This window comes from Sinocyclocheilus grahami, unplaced genomic scaffold (assembly GCF_001515645.1).
Source record: "Sinocyclocheilus grahami isolate Dianchi unplaced genomic scaffold, SAMN03320097.WGS_v1.1 scaffold681.1, whole genome shotgun sequence".
Lineage (NCBI taxonomy): Eukaryota > Metazoa > Chordata > Actinopteri > Cypriniformes > Cyprinidae > Sinocyclocheilus > Sinocyclocheilus grahami.
Window position 1 is genome coordinate 124,050 of NW_015505860.1, and position 16,352 is coordinate 140,401.

The following is a 16,352-nucleotide window of genomic DNA, read 5'->3' on the forward strand; positions in this document are numbered from 1 at the left end:
TCCCCACTCTCTCACATATTATATATATATATATATATATATATATATATATATATATATGTAGTCTTTCTAGATTGAATGAATTGAACGTTTTCATCAATATGAATGGATGTTCTTTTCAGGTGACTCCCTACTTCTATAAGATCCCTGTTGGCAAGACAAAAGGAGAAGATGTGTCTGCATTTGAAGCAGAACTTAAAGAGAAACTCGCCCAATTTAATGAGGTTGGTTGAAATACCGATAATATTATAATTGAGTGGAATAAAGATCCAATATTGGATTTCTGATGTTAGACGGATGTAAGGAGATACTTTTCCTGTATAAACTCCTGCTTTCTCTATGTTTGTCAGACCCTTGTCAACAAGAAGACCAAGTTTTTTGGAGGAGATTCAATAACAATGATTGACTACATGATGTGGCCATGGTATGAAAGGATGGAGATGATGGACCTGAAGCAGTATGTTTTTATCTTGGTTTTATCACATTTATAGGGTGACCAGATTTCTCATGGTTCAATACGGGACGGGACGGTGTGTGTGTGTGTGTGTGTGTGTGGGTGGGGGTGATATATAACCACGATATGAGAAATTTTATTTCATGATATCTAAAATTACACACACACATATATATATATATATATATATATACACACACACACACACACCACACGTAAATAATTATTTATTATATAAAATTAAAGAAGCAAATTACAAACCATAGACAAATACAATAGATACAAATTAAATATATAACACTATAATATATACTATATTTATAATAGTGTTATAAATATATAACACTAGACTAAATAACACTTCTAACACTTGCTCTGATCACCCAGTCATAAAGAAATTTGTAAATACGGGACAAAACATGATTTTTTCAAAATAAGTCGGGACACTAAAAATAGATCTGAAATACGGGACTGTCCCGAGAAAAACGGGACGTCTGGTCACCCTACACATTTATTAATAGAGAGAGACAGAGAGCCTATAATAGATGATGGTTATGACAGCAAAGTAAACAAATGCAGGCATTTTACAAAATGGAAAAATAAGACATTAATTAAAAAAAAGACAAAGGTATTTTTCTCAATAAAAATGTTTTACACAAAAAAAATGAGTATTACATTTAAATTGTTTAAACTAAAGAAGATACTCAAAATCAGTTAGTGGATTAAAAAAAATGGTATCAAATTAAATTAGACTCGTGCGAATGATTTCTTTGAATATTAACACTCTTTCTTCATAATTTCCAGCTGCTTGGACGGCACTCCTCAGCTGAAGAAGTGGACTAAACACATGCTGGAGGATCCTGCTGTACAAGCCACAATGTTTAGCACAGACACCTACAAGGTGTTCTACAAGTCCTACATGGAAGGAACCCCCGATTATGATTATGGTTTATAGGATAAATCATTGTTCTCTGGTAAATCACACCTCTGTTGCCTGTCTGTTTTAACAGAAAACGTTTCAGATGGTATGTTAATATCCGTCCATCTTTTATACTGTGATCCTGATTAATATAAGAAGAGGATTTAATGCCTGATACATCATTCTTTATGTCCCTTTGACTTGTGGTTTTTATAGCAAAAACATAAATCTAAACCTTTGATCTTAAAATCTTATATAACTGGTAGGGTTATAGTGCATGAGTGATTTTTTTAATTTTTTTTAAACCAATTATATGCATGAAATAAATTTAAATAATAATGAAACAAAAAACTTTCTGGAGTTCATTCAATAGATGAAATATTCTACACATTATATATAATTTTATTTTTGACTATTCCAATTTCAGACCAGCTTCATTCTTTGATGGCCTGTAAGGAGATTTTCCAGTGTAACTGCTGTAGTTATTATACTGGAATATAAATACACTATGCCAACTGCAGGTGCTGTCCCCTGCTCAAGGGTTAAGGTTCTCATTATCACACCTCTCTGGGATTTAACGTGCAGTGTTTGCATTAATGACCCTAATAAAATAAAACTCACCCTCGAGGTGTTCTAAACCTATATGAGTTTTTTTCTTCTGTTAAAGCAGAAGGAGATCTTTTGAAGAATGTGTGTAACAGACTTAAATAGTATGAAAAAACCTCTGATAGTCAATGGCTACCATCCACTATTTGGTTACTAATATTGTTCCAAATATTTTCTTCTGTGTTCAAAAGAAGAAAGTAACTAAACATCTGAGGGGTTTTTTTCTGCAGCAGTCAAAGTTGATTATAAAAGGCAGTAAAGGGGTTAAGTGTGACTTTGCACAACAGAAGCTTTGAGAAGTCAATGTCATAACCTATGACCAAGTGACCCCTCCCCCCCTTTTTTTCTCCAGAAAGGTCTACATACTGACAAATTGGAAAGCTGACTCATTCTGCAGCTGTAGAACTGGAAAAGAAACCTTTGTATGACTTTGCAAGACGCCCACACTAACTACAGAAACATAAACCGAGCATTATGTGGAAACAAATGAATAGATTATAGATTATTTAATAAGATGTTGTACTTGACTTGTTAAATACAGATAAGATAAAAAGTCATTACACAATCCAGAAATCAGCTGTCAACTCTTAGGTCTGCAATAAGATACAAACTATATTAGTCATGGCTATTGGTGCTGTTAGGCAAGGATTAAAAAATGGTTAATAAAGTAAAGTGGCCAGATTTCTGAAATAGAAACTGGGGGGGTTCCATACACTATTATTATAATGAATAATTATTGTGATGTTTGCAGGTCAAACTGTCCCCAACTGGTTTTGTAACAATTTACCAGTATACTATTCAAAATATTAATGCTGCAAATAGCAAACAGATCAAAACAATAATATAACAAAATGACTTTACAACGAAAACTAAGTAAATAGTATGAAACCACATTTCATTTCATAAACAGTAATATCTTTAATTCACTTTTCAAGTTTTTATTTATGTTTGCTTTTGGAGGATGTTGGTCGGGTTTTTGCTGTGCATTTGCGGGGTGTTTTAACTGGGACTGTTAACAAATATGAATATTAACTGTATAATAAATATTTAAAGTATTAAGAACACACACTGTTTTTAAATCGTTATTTTATTAAGCAGATTTGTTTAGTTGTATCCTTCCGCTAGAAGATAAAGTCCCTGGCAGAACAACTATGCAAACAACCAACAAAAAAAACGATCCGTTGTAAGAGTCGCGCAGTGATATGGGGAATATATGTGTTCGGCAACATTGATGTTACTATTTTGGTCCGGTATGACCATAGTTGATTGTACAGGAAACATGACACGGCAAAATCAGAGAAATGTACAGTAAATCAGCACATCTGGAGATAATAACAGACCTCTGAGCAGTCTTTTATAGTCGTTAAATAGTTGTAAAATTGGTATAGCCTACGCTTCAAAAGCTTAGCATGATGAAAAGTAACTAAGAATCTTTTATTAAACGTAGTGAACTAGTTTTGAAGAAGAGTTTTATTTTGAAAGTTACATGGGTGTAAGTATGTAGGAGGAGTCATTATCTTCTGCCACACCTATTATTCCATAAAAACTCAACTTTTCAACTAACGTCAACTTCAGTCAGGTCAGCAGGTCAGCAGGTAAGCAAATAAGCAAATCCTGGATGAATTTTTGTTTGCTTTTAGTAAAACATATTAAGCATCTATGATAGCCTTGAATTGGTTGTATTTTGCCTTTCTTGCCTCCGTGCGCATTATGTAACATCTTTCAATTCTTATCTATAAAACGCCCAAGTTTGTGTAGTCACCATCAAATGTTTTATTTAGGTGAACACTGATCACTATAATGGCTCCATCTCCAAAATGCCAAGGAAAAGGTAAGAGAAAGCAAGGAAATTAGACTCGCTCACAAAGCTTCCTATGTTTGATCGATAACTTGTAAATGGAAAAGCATTCATTAAAAACATCCAGATATGAATTCACGTTAATCTGCATATGTTCAACGAGTTTCATTACCAACCCGTAAGAATCTTTTATTAAACGTAGTGAACTAGTTTTGAAGAAGAGTTTTATTTTGAAAGTTACATGGGTGTAAGTATGTAGGAGGAGTCATTATCTTCTGCCACACCTATTCTTCCATAAAAACTCAACTTTTCAACTAACGTCAACTTCAGTCAGGTCAGCAGGTCAGCAGGTTCAGCAGGTAAGCAAATAAGCAAATCCTGGATGAATTTTTGTTTGCTTTTAGTAAAACATATTAAGCATCTATGATAGCCTTGAATTGGTTGTATTTTTGCCTTTCTTGCCTCCGTGCGCATTATGTAACATCTTTCAATTCTTATCTATAAAACGCCCAAGTTTGTGTAGTCACCATCAAATGTTTTATTAGGTGAACACTGATCACTATAATGGCTCCATCTCCAAAATGCCAAGGAAAAGGTAAGAGAAAGCAAGGAAATTAGACTCGCTCACAAAGCTTACTTTGTTTGATCTATAACTTGTAAATGGAAAAGCATTCATTAAAAACATCCAGATATGAATTCACGTTAATCTGCATATGTTCAACGAGTTTCATTACCAACCCGGTTGCATGAAAACTCTCCCAGATGTTATCAAGCCATGACGTTGCGTAATCATTGTTAAAAATGTATTTCTGATCAAATAAATTTATTAGCTCTTACAATTTAATTCAGAAACGGTTAAGAACCTGGACTTAGTGGCCCACATTATTTTACTGATGAAATTCCATGCATATTATGTAAATAACTTTTTCATATGCATGTACATATTTACATTATTGTGTCCCATGTGTTTCACTTTTGTAACAGCATGTCCTGCTCCTGGACCAGTGCCAAATGGTCTTATTCGGCTCTACAGCATGAGATTTTGTCCATTTGCTCAGAGAGCAAGACTGGTGCTCACTGCCAAGGGAGTTAAGTGAGTGCTAATGTTGACCTGCTGTGCAGTATTGGGTTAGATGGAGTGTTGAGGTGTGCCTAATGTGTACGTATGATATTTAGAGCGTAAATTAGATTTGAGTTTCTTAATTAACATTTTCTGTTTTGGTTGTGAGGAAAATCTTTTAAATATCTATCCACTAACCAATTTAGATTTTATAATTTAGATTTTATATTCCTTTTACATAGACATGAAATTATCAACATCAATTTGAAGGATAAGCCTGATTGGTTTCTAGAGAAGAATCCTTCAGGGACAGTGCCAGTATTGGAAACCTCAAGTGGTCAGGTGATATATGAGTCACCAATCACCTGCGAATACCTGGAAGAGGCCTACCCTGAGAAGAAACTGCTCCCATCCGACCCGTTTGAGAGAGCCCAACAGAAAATGCTGCTGGATCATTATTCAAAGGTAGGCAGTTGGCCATTTTAAAACATGTACCTTATAAAGCATCTGCCAGTAGAACTGCTGATTTTAATTAAGCTTCTCCATCCGAAATCTCACTGTAATCAGGACATAGAATATAGAAATGTACTCTTTATCCATACAGTTCCTAAATAATCTGAAAGTCTTGGTATCATCTTTTTATTATCAGTTAAGGAAACTACCATAACCACTCAGGAGCATTGTTGATGTATAATCATATTAATGATTTGAATTTCTTTGTTTTTTTTAATTAAGTACATTTAAGCATACATTTATGGAAATTCATCCTCATTTCAGGTGATTCCATACTTCTATAAGATCTCTATGGGCAAGAAAAGAGGAGAAGACGTCTCAGCAGCTGAAGTTGAATTTAAAGATAAAGTCTCCCAACTAAATGAGGTGGGCTGAAATTCCTACACTTTCTGAAAATATATCATAATTTATTTATTTATTTTATTTTATTTTATTTTACAGTATCTGGCAAAAAAAAAGACCAAATATTTTGGGGGCAATTCAATCACAATGATTGACTACTTGATCTGGCCATGGTTTGAGAGGGCAGAGATGATGGGCGTAAAGCAGTAAGTTTGTTTGTTTTATTAGTACATATATGCAATATATAATGAATGTATGATAAAATTGCACACATTTTACCCAACAGCAGGAGGAGTAAATAGAGGTTAAGTTAAACAGATATGCAAACAGTGATGAATGACTGAGATTAGTAAAGGTAGGGCTCTGGTTCCAGCTGAGTTGAAAAGCACTTTGGTTCAGTGAACCTTGTGCACACAAGTACTTGTCTTCACAAGTAAACTTCTTGTGAATGCAACCATGTCTTTTGTATATATTTCTCCAAAGGATATAACTTGCTTGTAAACCTAATAGTTCCATATCTGTATTCGTGTTTCAGTTGTTTGGCCAACACTCCTGAGTTAAGGAAGTGGATTGAATGCATGTTCGAGGATCCAGTGGTCAAAGCCACCATGTTCAGCACAGAGGATCACAAGGTGTTCTTCAACAGCTATATGGATGGAAACCCTAATTATGATCACGGTTTATAGAGTAAAACAGGATGATATCTGTCCATCTGTATGTGTAGATTTTTTATCATTACTATTTTCTTAGTCTAAGTGTTTTTATACTGAATTTACAGCAAATTTAGCTTTTAAGCCTTAGACCTTAGAGTAGATCCCAGAGGGCCATGTAAAAAAAAAAAAAAAGAGGCTACAATAGGTATATTAACATGTTTGTCATTTATACATGAATATAAATAAACCAAATGTACAAACCATAAACATTATGGACAAAACATGTATGCTTGTCTTTATTATTCCTTTATCGTTCCTGTAGCTCAAGCAGAAGCTATAGTTTGGTGCTAGCAATGCCACGGTCAGAGGTTCAATTCCCAGGGAAAGCAAGAGCTTGTCAAATGTATATGTGTACCTTTGCATATAAGTGTAAAGCCCTATATCTATGACCAGTTTTCTCTTTGGTTGAAAGTGAAATGCTACTGAACCATGCGGTGCATATCGTGGGGTTGCACAGCATGGCTTTCTAGGAGGGGAAACTGCATACATGTTTGTTTAGTGCATTTCTGATTAAACAAAATCCAAGACAAAGAGTAAAACCAGTGCATTGTACAGGAAAGATAAAAAGGCCCTTTCAAACCTGTGAAACAGCTTCTGCTTGGGCCTGTACATGTCACTGTGCACCATTTCTTTAGATGTGCTTGCTGCTCATACTTCGTTTAGGCATTTCAACAATCCCTTATGTTGGCACAAGATCAAAACTGATAATACTGCTAAATACTCTGATAATGTTACAGAATGATATCCTTAACATGATATTACATCATTTACAATAACTTCATGGTTCAAAGATCCTGAATCAGCTGCCAGAATGATGATGAATAGCAAGTGGGTGTTTTTTCAACCATGGGCACTTTTGGCCCAGTGGAAAAATACAATTCCTTAAAATCCTATTATTTTATAGCAGCAATGTCATTTCACTCCCATCTCTAATTATGTATTGTTTGTTAACATTCTGTGGTGGAAATTACATTTAAACTTTTGAAAATCTTTGTCTTGCCAAGGACAATTTCACAGCAAGCATTTTAGATATTTTAAATACACACTTGTTTTCACTTTTTGCCTAATTTAACAGAATTACAGCTTGAAGTGATGCATGATAAAATAACTGTTCTTAAGTGATACTTAACTTGATTTTCTTAACACATTACATCTTATTTCAACTCCAGAATGCTCAACACTGACACTTTTGCTATTAAACTTGATTCTTATTATTATTACAATTAGACGCAAAGTTTGTTTATTGTCATGAATATGACACCGAAACTAAGGAGAAGTTGTAATGTGTACAAATTTATATAGAGTTACAGTTTATTCATTTTGGCAAAATAAATATTGAAATGGTTTGTGTATAATTCACTCTTTGTTGTGATAATTTAAAAATTTAAAGATTAATATTTTTTATGATGGATTTTATATTTGAAGATTGAAAGTCTCAGTCTGGGACAAGAGTAAAAAGAAAAAAGAGAGAAAAAGATATATATAAAAAGCATTAGAAAAAAAATGCCCATAGTTGAAGAAACACCCAAATATCATCATAGCATCAGTAACAGTCAGTGCTAAACATGTCGTTTACATTTAAGGTGCAAAACGTCATTATGTAATTAGTCTGTAGAAATCCCCTGCACTCAAAGTGAGGTCGGTGAGTAAGTCTACGTCTGGTCTGCTAAGCTAATGTCTCACATAACCGTTAGACAAGTGTGGGGTATATTCTTGAACAAGCACAGAGGTATTTCTGACCATCTCTTGAAAATGCTCTTCCATTTTGGCATATACATGCCTCTGCAACACAAGAGGCCTAAACAGGTTTATCGGCTCTGCAGTACGGATTATTTTGGGAACCAGAATTTCAGACGGGATGCGAGGGTTCCCGACAACAATGTGATAGAGTCTCTTTTCCTCCATGCTTTGCTGAAGGAAGCCGAGTAGATCTCGTAATCTGTGATCGAGATTCTGTGGTTGCCACGTCGCAGGACGTTTACTCAACAACAGATGCAAAAGCGCCGTCTTTATATGGTAATTAGAAAAGGCGCTTCTCCCAGTCAAAGCTGTCTGTTTTTTGTGCAAGAAAGAAACTATCTGAAGACAGTGAACATGACACGAATTTGTAGGAAGTTGTTTTGCTAGATGTTTAAGCAGGTTCTTTTCATAAACAGTTAGTGAGAGTTTCCAGTGAGTGTCTGAGGAGTTGCTAATGTCAGATGGGAAATGAGAGATGAGGTAAGCAGCCGTGTCCTCAAACTGAACAGCAGGGGTAACGTTAAGAACGACAGTCTTTCCAGATCTAAATCTGATTTTCAGGGCTCCAGGGAAGTCCAGGTTCCGAAACCCCAGCTCAAAATCGTATTTATGAGAGATCTGGCCCCATGCTTTGCTCACCGAGATCTGGAACCATGTCATGATCTGATCTTTCGACAAATATGAGGTGTTTTTTGCACAGAGGAGCTCCACCAAAGTGTGATCCTCAAGCTTTTCACACTCATTTCTGTTGTGAAGCAGACAAAGCATATCATCACCGAGATTGGTTGAGGCACAAAGACAGTCTGTGCCATTCCCACCTGGTTTTATTAGTTTAATCCTTCCACATCCTTGCAGTGAGTGTCTGAGGAGTTGCTAATGTCAGATGGGAAATGAGAGATGAGGTAAGCAGCCGTGTCCTCAAACTGAACAGCAGGGGTAACGTTAAGAACGACAGTCTTTCCAGACCTAAATCTGATTTTCAGGGCTCCAGGGAAGTCCAGGTTCCGAAACCCCAGCTCAAAATCGTATTTATGAGAGATCTGGCCCCATGCTTTGCCCACCGAGATCTGGAACCATGTCATGATCTGATCTTTCGACAAATATGAGGTGTTTTTTGCACAGAGGAGCTCCACCAAAGTGTGATCCTCAAGCTTTTCACACTCATTTCTGTTGTGAAGCAGACAAAGCATATCATCACCGAGATTGGTTGAGGCACAAAGACAGTCTGTGCCATTCCCACCTGGTTTTATTAGTTTAATCCTTCCACATCCTTGCAAGTCCAGTGGGATTTCAGTGGACGGGTCGCACCAGAGCTGAAACTGGAACCTGAATGGCCGTGGAGGAGCAAAAGGCACAATGAGGTCACATGTAGGAGGTTTAGACGCTCTCCAGGACTCAAACATACTGCCTATTCCAACAAAGTCCTCGACTTCCAGGTCAGAGTCTCGATCGCAAACACTTCTCAAAGCCTCAAGCAGATCATCTGCAAAGCCCTCGATAAACTCTTGCACTCTCCCACTCTCGTGGATGAAAGGATGGAAGCGGGTCTTGCAGAAGTTACTTAGGACACCTTTATCTAGGACTACAGTCTTAGCGCTGAGATATTCGGCACTGGGATCTCCAACTTCATCTTCCATGGGGTCTGGCATTTCAGTAGGGATCATATCCTGCCTGCACACCTCAATTGTGAAGAAAATGACTAGGCAGAGAGCGCTCCAAAAGTACCAACTGTAACTGTCCTGATCACCAATCAGAGCTGTTTCTGTTTGAGAGATCTCCTGTTCCAGGCGCTTCTGTTCGGCCTCCAGCTTCTCCTGGTGCTCCTTCATCCGGGTCAGGAGCTCATCATCTTCCTCAGGGATGGTGGTGTTCTCATTAGGGAAGAGCAGCGGGTGGTTGAGGATAGCGGCTACTACCACCATGCAAACCCGCGTAATAGCACCTTGCATTCTTCACTGTGAGTCTGGGAAAACACACATTTCTGGATTAATGTGAGCTTCTTGAAAGGAAACACAACTTTTACCTTTTGTGAAAACATGTCATTCTTCAGAGTAGTTATTTGTCAACTGTAATACAAATGACTGTCCTGCACTGGGGAAGGATGTCAGATAACCCAAGTTAAATGTCATAAATTACACGAAGCAGAACTGTTTCCAGATAAAATTATGCACTGAAAACAAGAGATCTTTAAAAAAAAAAATCAATATCAGGGGGAAAAAATCTGTTTAATGACTTTTTATCTCTTAACTTGAGGTCTGGGTAAAAAAATAAAAGTGGTACCATCTCTCATCTCTGTTCAAAGTATTTTGTCATTTTGCCTGAACTGAAGCTTAGGAAGGAACCTCATATAGACTGAGGATGACGTTATGTAATTGGTTTATTTATAGTGTGGCACTTGGAGTCCAAGTGATTCTTGGAATGAGGCAGATAAAATTCCATATTTACAGTATACAATCTGCAAGCTACTGGCACATTCCATGAATAAGGTACACTTTGGTATCCCATGATTTTTTTAAAGCAGAGACAAATTTTGTCAGTCGTTTCAAGTGATATTCAATTCATAGTAGTAAAAATGTAGGCCTTCTTGTCTAATTTTTTTAATCAATTGTGGCATTTATTTGGACTCTTTATACACCATGGTTAGAAGGCAAGCAAGTATCTCCTTCAGTCTCATTTTCCGCTGAACTTGTCATAACATAGAGAATAAAAAGAAAATAATAAAACGGCTCAAATTTTAATTTGATCTCAATTTTGGCTAATTTTTTAAAAAAAAATGTAGGCCCTATTTTTTTTTGTTTACAAAAAAATGGAACTATGTGGAACTGCATAGGTAAAACAACACAAAATAACAAAAAAATGTTTTCAAATAGAGCACATAATGATAGGTAGTTGACTAACAATGTTTGGGTTCCAGGAAATGTGTGGCGCTGCAAAGTTTCCAACATTCTTCAAACACTAAAGGGCGGAGTTTAGACAACAACAATTTACTCATTAAACAGAGAGAAATCTACAAATAGTTAGACACTATTACAGAAAAAACACGTGTTAACGCGTGCCTGAAATGATTCAAGTCAATGGTAAGTTTTAGCAGCAAACTGTGTAGAGGGCGCTGACGCAATAAACCAACGACAGAGCCAGAGCATCTAACAACTTCTCTTTTTAATCAACACAACTGCGCATTTTCTTTTTGACGTCTTAAGATGTTTTACAAAACTCTTGTTTTTTATTTTAATCACAGCTGTTACGGTCTCTTGTTGAATAATCTATGAAAGAGCAGATGGAACAGAATAGCTTACTGTAACCCAAGAGTTAAAGTCCAGCGTTGTTCATTGTTTCAGAACGATACTGAACCGAACCAAGAGAAAGCGCTTCAATACCGTTACTCCTCTGTTTCCTCATCTGCTCTCACATCCAGGAAGTGACCAATGGGGCCCTTTTCGCTCCTCCATAAAAAGCACGTGGGCCAGTCCCGCTCTTGAGTCATATGTCACACGCACACACACGCACTCAGTCTCCGGGGTGGTGAAAACATTAACTTTTTATCTCGACGTGAGGAAAACAAGTATTGACGTTTTCACAAGTTATAGGCCTTGTAGTGAATATTATAAGCCTATTGTTAATTATGGATGTGCATGCAATTACAAAATAAAAATACTTCTAGGGGAAACGCGGGGCACAAAGTAACGCGGGGTTAGTTGTAACACACCTGGTTTAAATATTTCCACACATGCTAGCATAACAAAATTTACAGCATTTACTAGTTACTATAGCAACATTATATTGAGAAAAAAAGTGTGCCAAAATTCAAAAGTCTTTTGAAGATATCGCTGAACGTTTATTTTACCATAGTAAAATTATATTTCTGGCTTAAGTACATTTTTCATCTCAGTTTTTATTACTCATTTAAAATGAGACAAATCTGCAATTTTTTAAATCTACAATCTGTTATTTATCAGTTTAGATTATTTTTTAATGCTTCGCTAACTATCAGAAGACCGTAACCAGTTTTAAATTCCAGTTGCGCAGATGGGGCACGATGTAACACTGCGTTACAATGTGCTATTGACATTAGCGATGTAATTCACACTATTTGCTTTAATACATTTTAATTATAAACGACGAGAAACAGGTGAATAAATACCGGCAGTCAATGTTTAATGTTAAGAAATTATTATTTCAAGACATGTAAAGCATTTTGGCTCGTTTAAGTGGGCCGTCTCAAGCATGACTGTAATGTGTTCGTTGTCAAACTCCAAAATCGGATTATTTTGAATTCTTAAAAAAAGCCATTATTTCATTTAAAATAAATAATTATTTTATTTTATTGACAACATATTTTAGTTTGTCTTGTATATTTTTTTCATTCGATCAGATAAGATTTTAAGCTGTCATATGGTCATGGCCCCTCAGCACGTTGTCACATTTCACTTCCAATTTTTGAGGGTAAATAAAGAAAAAAGGTATACACTGTAATTATGAAACAAAGCGACATATTTGTACTAGACAAGTGTGAACTTACTGTGGATAAAAAAATTATACTCTGAACCCCATGTGGATTTAAACAAACTGAGAAAGTCAAAAAGTGTTACTTTGCGCCCCGCTCTACCCTATATATGTACATAGCCCGGTTGAAGAATCAAAACCATGTTATATATGGCGAAGAGAGTAATATCTACAAACGACGGTATTCAAATGTGGGTTTTCGACAAGGCCTTTACGTTGTTTTGTTTCTGGGCTCTTTGTAAGAATGTGCAGCTGCGCAGTGACTAAGGACAAATATACCCACATGAGGTCGCTACCTCACCAAAGTTCAGCCAGATACACAATACACCTACAATACTTTGATATGAAAGAGTTTGTCAATTAACCCCCGTAATCATCCGTTTGTAGGATCATTTTGAGCTTTCTTTTTAAGGTTATTTTCCTGAGGGTCACTCAATGCGGTAATTATTGAGAAAAATATCCATCCGTTCTCCTTAGCCTATCCGGTCGCGGGAAAAATATGAAATAGCATATTTTAAACCATCCGACTATTGAAAGGGAAGAAAGCAACCCTGTTTTAAATAGCTTTAAAGTCAGGTATTCGTGCGCACATTTGGGTGTGGCCAAATGAAGCAGTGCGTGCGCCCTACACGTGAACCTATCACACTTCAGCACGCAGAGCTTGCGAGATGCGTTCATTTTTGTGAAACTTTCGTCTCCACGTTATCCATATAATTACTTTGAAATCAAATTAACCATTTCTCAGGTGAGGTTTTTTTTTCGCAGACTTGATCAGCGCAGATTGCACAACAACGTATTTGGCGGTCGTTATTAGATAAGTAGCCGACGTTTGACACATCTGCAGCCTCTTATAGCTACAACGTAAACGAATTAATGGATCGCTTAAAGTTGGTTCTGCAATATTTCCAGTCAAATTCTGAGTCTATCTCTAATGGTATCTGTATAATATTGTCACTGATAAGCGTCAAGCTGTATACAAGTTTTGATTTCAACTGCCCCTGTTTACCGCAATACAATAAGATGTACGCACTGGGGGTCATGTTAGTCCCTCCAGTTATATTGCTCCTTTTGGGAGTGTTAGTCAGTCGTCATACTGGGGTGCTGATGGAAGAGTGGGTCAGACCCCTGGGCAACAGGACAAAAAATCCAGCAGTGAGAAAGTAAGTTTGAAGCTAAATAATATTAATAATATTACTAATTTATTATTAATATTAATCATATATAAATATGTATATTATTCTTTTCTCAGATTTTTGCTGTCATCAATGTTGCAACGGGCCCTTCTGGCCCCCATGGTCTGGATTCTGATGACACTTTTGGATGGAAAATGTTTCATCTGTGCATTTAGTATGAATGTAAACCCTAAATATTTCACAGGAATACCAAACAGCACTGGCCTAGAATTGATCAAGATCATGGCTAAGGTGCCTTGCAAAGAAGATGCTATCTTCAAAAACAGCAGTTTTCGGAAAGCTGTCTCACGCTATGTGCGGTGTTACTCTCAGGTGAATGGGTTTTCTCACATTTTTTTGTGCATTTTTTTTTCAGTGCTTACATTGTTTTTAGGCAAGTGAACTTTGATGTCAATGTCATTTTTGACTTGATAGCTGCTAAGTAAGATTGAGCTGTACAAAGTTGACAGGAGCAGACCTTTAGCAAATCTGTAGGTGGTTAAAATCCTTTCATGCTTTGCATAACTAGATGATTAATCTATTCTTGTACAATTTATCTTCTTCTCTAAGGCAATAGGCTGGTCAATCCTCCTTTTCTTCATTTTTTTGGGCGCTGTAGGCCGTGTCCTCAAGCCTTGCTTCAATCACGCCACTTTTCTGCAGACACGCTACTGGAGCAATTACCTGGACATTGAGCAGAAGCTCTTCGATGAGACCTGTGTCCTTCATGCCAGAGATTTTGCCAGAAAATGTGTGGTGCAGTTCTTTGAGAGTATGCGAGAAGACGTGACTGTGAGAATGCCCCTTTCAAATGCACTCAGACCCAGTTCAATCCATAATGAACATGAAGAGGAAGAAGAGGAGCGTCTGCATGGTATAACCAGACAAGATCAGGTGGATCATTTGCTGCAAACCTGGTACGAGTGCAAACCAGAGCTGGATGTGACCAAGATGGCCTATAAGCCCAAAGTTTGCATCACTTGGGAAGATCACAATGGAAAGGCATTATTCTCTGAAGTGTAAAACTTGAGAACTAATTGACTAATTAATGTTAATTCAGAAGCAAAACCCTAAAAAGCTTGCACGTTGGTGCATTGGATGTATAATTCAGGCCCCCATACGATTCTGAGCCGAAGATGCCTGGATGGAGAATGTTTCATCTGCATATTTAGTATGAATATAGAACCCAAACATTTTTAATTGTAATGTTACAATCAGATTATTGTTAATTCAGAAAGCTTTGTTTTAACCTTCCTCAAGTGCTGGCATGCTGGTACATTTGAATATGCTGGGATTTAGTTTGTGTATTTTTGCATGTCTCTTTCCACACATTACACAACAACCTCATGGATATGGCTTGCATGCAAAACACCTGAAAAAAATGTGTGTGTAGTTGTCTGTATATATTGTGTATATGTATATTTATTAATAGTATTAAGTAATAAAAATATCATCTTAGCTGCATGGCAGTTAGACCACTGCGTTCTGTGTTTGTATTGTCCATGTTTTGAAATGTACTTTTACCTTCAATACACCTTTTTGAGTAAGAGAGATTTTGTCTTGAAGTTATGTATTATGCTTGACAGTGAACAATTTAAGCTATGGACAATGCCAGGAAAAAAACCACACCCAACTATTTAGTTGAGGATGTGTTAGAGACTTTAAAGGAGGGGCTTGTCACTCATGTGCATCTATGCATTAAGGCAGGGGTGTCAAACATACGGCCCACAGAGGTGTCCAATGATTTAAACAATATTATAAAATAATTAATAAAACATAATTTTGAAAATTAAATAAAGTGTATTTGCTACAATATTTTACTTTGAATTTAAAGCGGAACAAATGGCTCATTTATTTACGTTGATATTGTGCCTCGGGATTCGGGACACCTAACATGCGCGTTTTAAAGCGGCGCCAGAATCTCGAGCAGCACGAGGATAATATGATGATAGCTGCGTTGTAACTGATGCTTGTGGGGCAATTTTCTGGTGATTTTAAAAATGTCCAAAAGAAGAAATTTGACCTGGAAGGGCGGACAGGCTATTTAAGGAGAAATGGAAAGAAAGTAATCTCAACGCCGACAGGTAGGCCTATGTTTAATCACAACTCGTGGCTGAGGTAAATGTGTGCAATATTAAACGACACTGTGACGCACTGGACAGCTTCGCATGGAGGAAGTAAATGAGCGAGGAGTGTGCGATATTTATTGTATACTAATATCCTAACTGTTGTTTTAATGATGTGCGAGCTGACATTTTGTAACTTTGCAAATAAAACAAACAAACACATCATGAGCGTTTTTCAGTGCCGGATGAAGGCTATCAGTTTACAATATAATTCAATATATGGGGGCAAAAATAAAATGCCCTGTAAGAAATTTAGTTTTTAATATTTATGTTGTGATAGTTAATGTCAGTGCAATCGCAAATGAATTGATTTTATATAACAGCTCAACAAACAAGATGCTAGTATTAAGTGTGTTATATTAGTCACAATGCTGTCTGTTTATCTCTGTTTTGGCAAGAAAAAGTT

The 16,352-nt window shown here is 36.6% G+C and overlaps 5 protein-coding genes across 7 annotated transcripts in view; 4 read left to right on the forward strand and 1 right to left on the reverse strand.

Annotated features, from left to right (window-relative positions):
- LOC107559317 (glutathione S-transferase omega-1-like) overlaps positions 1-1,675 on the forward strand; it is a 3,599-nt gene extending 1,924 nt beyond the window's left edge. The window contains exons 6-8 of the mRNA XM_016243086.1: positions 123-224; positions 351-457; positions 1,259-1,675. Of these exons, the coding sequence (XP_016098572.1) occupies positions 123-224; positions 351-457; positions 1,259-1,409 (360 nt within the window). The 3' untranslated portion in view covers positions 1,410-1,675. The remainder of the gene's footprint in view (positions 1-122; positions 225-350; positions 458-1,258) is intronic.
- Positions 1,676-3,509: 1,834 nt separating this feature from the next.
- On the forward strand, positions 3,510-6,616 carry LOC107559318 (glutathione S-transferase omega-1-like). Of its 3 annotated transcripts, none has more exons than XM_016243089.1 (7): positions 3,510-3,574; positions 3,761-3,810; positions 4,762-4,870; positions 5,080-5,302; positions 5,615-5,716; positions 5,792-5,898; positions 6,228-6,616. In XM_016243089.1, exons 2-7 carry the CDS (start codon positions 3,780-3,782, stop codon positions 6,376-6,378), a joined length of 723 nt encoding a protein of 240 aa, XP_016098575.1. In that variant the 5' UTR covers positions 3,510-3,574; positions 3,761-3,779; the 3' UTR covers positions 6,379-6,616. The 3 variants fall into 3 exon arrangements, with proteins under 3 accessions (XP_016098575.1, XP_016098574.1, XP_016098573.1); XM_016243088.1 differs by lacking the exons at positions 3,510-3,574; positions 3,761-3,810 and adding exons at positions 4,067-4,127; positions 4,323-4,372; XM_016243087.1 differs by lacking the exons at positions 3,510-3,574; positions 3,761-3,810 and adding exons at positions 4,088-4,136; positions 4,323-4,372.
- Positions 6,617-7,893: 1,277 nt separating this feature from the next.
- Positions 7,894-11,541, reverse strand: LOC107559320 (inositol 1,4,5-trisphosphate receptor-interacting protein). Its single transcript, XM_016243090.1, has 3 exons — positions 11,442-11,541; positions 9,386-10,108; positions 7,894-8,963 (listed from the first exon to the last, which is right to left on the reverse strand). Exons 2-3 carry the CDS (start codon positions 10,092-10,094, stop codon positions 8,077-8,079), a joined length of 1,596 nt encoding a protein of 531 aa, XP_016098576.1. The 5' UTR covers positions 10,095-10,108; positions 11,442-11,541; the 3' UTR covers positions 7,894-8,076.
- A 1,897-nt stretch (positions 11,542-13,438) lies between these two features.
- On the forward strand, positions 13,439-15,186 carry LOC107559321 (calcium homeostasis modulator protein 3-like). Its single transcript, XM_016243091.1, has 3 exons — positions 13,439-13,808; positions 13,898-14,153; positions 14,391-15,186. The coding sequence occupies exons 1-3, from the start codon at positions 13,522-13,524 to the stop codon at positions 14,841-14,843; spliced, it is 996 nt and encodes a 331-aa protein (XP_016098577.1). The 5' UTR covers positions 13,439-13,521; the 3' UTR covers positions 14,844-15,186.
- A 513-nt stretch (positions 15,187-15,699) lies between these two features.
- The window catches only part of LOC107559322 (calcium homeostasis modulator protein 2-like), a 7,958-nt gene continuing 7,305 nt past the window's right edge, over positions 15,700-16,352 (forward strand). Inside the window, exon 1 of the mRNA XM_016243093.1 lies at positions 15,700-15,904. The gene's annotated coding sequence lies outside the window, so the exon portion shown is untranslated. The remainder of the gene's footprint in view (positions 15,905-16,352) is intronic.

What these genes read in the sequence shown, in the direction of transcription:
- LOC107559318 (XM_016243089.1), top strand. Translation starts at nt 3,780, where the DNA reads ATGGCTCCATCTCCAAAATGCCAAGGAAAAG. An exon ending in CTCACTGCCAAGGGAGTTAA is followed by an intron (nt 4,871 to 5,079) that starts GTGAGTGCTAAT and finishes CCTTTTACATAG; the next exon opens with ACATGAAATTATCAACATCA. An exon ending in TGCTGGATCATTATTCAAAG is followed by an intron (nt 5,303 to 5,614) that starts GTAGGCAGTTGG and finishes TCCTCATTTCAG; the next exon opens with GTGATTCCATACTTCTATAA.
- LOC107559320 (XM_016243090.1), bottom strand. Translation starts at nt 10,094, where the DNA reads ATGCAAGGTGCTATTACGCGGGTTTGCATGGTGGTAGTAGCCGCTATC. An exon ending in GATTAAACTAATAAAACCAG is followed by an intron (nt 8,964 to 9,385) that starts GTGGGAATGGCA and finishes TAATAAAACCAG; the next exon opens with GTGGGAATGGCACAGACTGT.
- LOC107559321 (XM_016243091.1), top strand. Translation starts at nt 13,522, where the DNA reads ATGGATCGCTTAAAGTTGGTTCTGCAATATTTCCAGTCAAATTCTGAG. An exon ending in AAAAATCCAGCAGTGAGAAA is followed by an intron (nt 13,809 to 13,897) that starts GTAAGTTTGAAG and finishes TTCTTTTCTCAG; the next exon opens with ATTTTTGCTGTCATCAATGT. An exon ending in ATGTGCGGTGTTACTCTCAG is followed by an intron (nt 14,154 to 14,390) that starts GTGAATGGGTTT and finishes TTCTTCTCTAAG; the next exon opens with GCAATAGGCTGGTCAATCCT.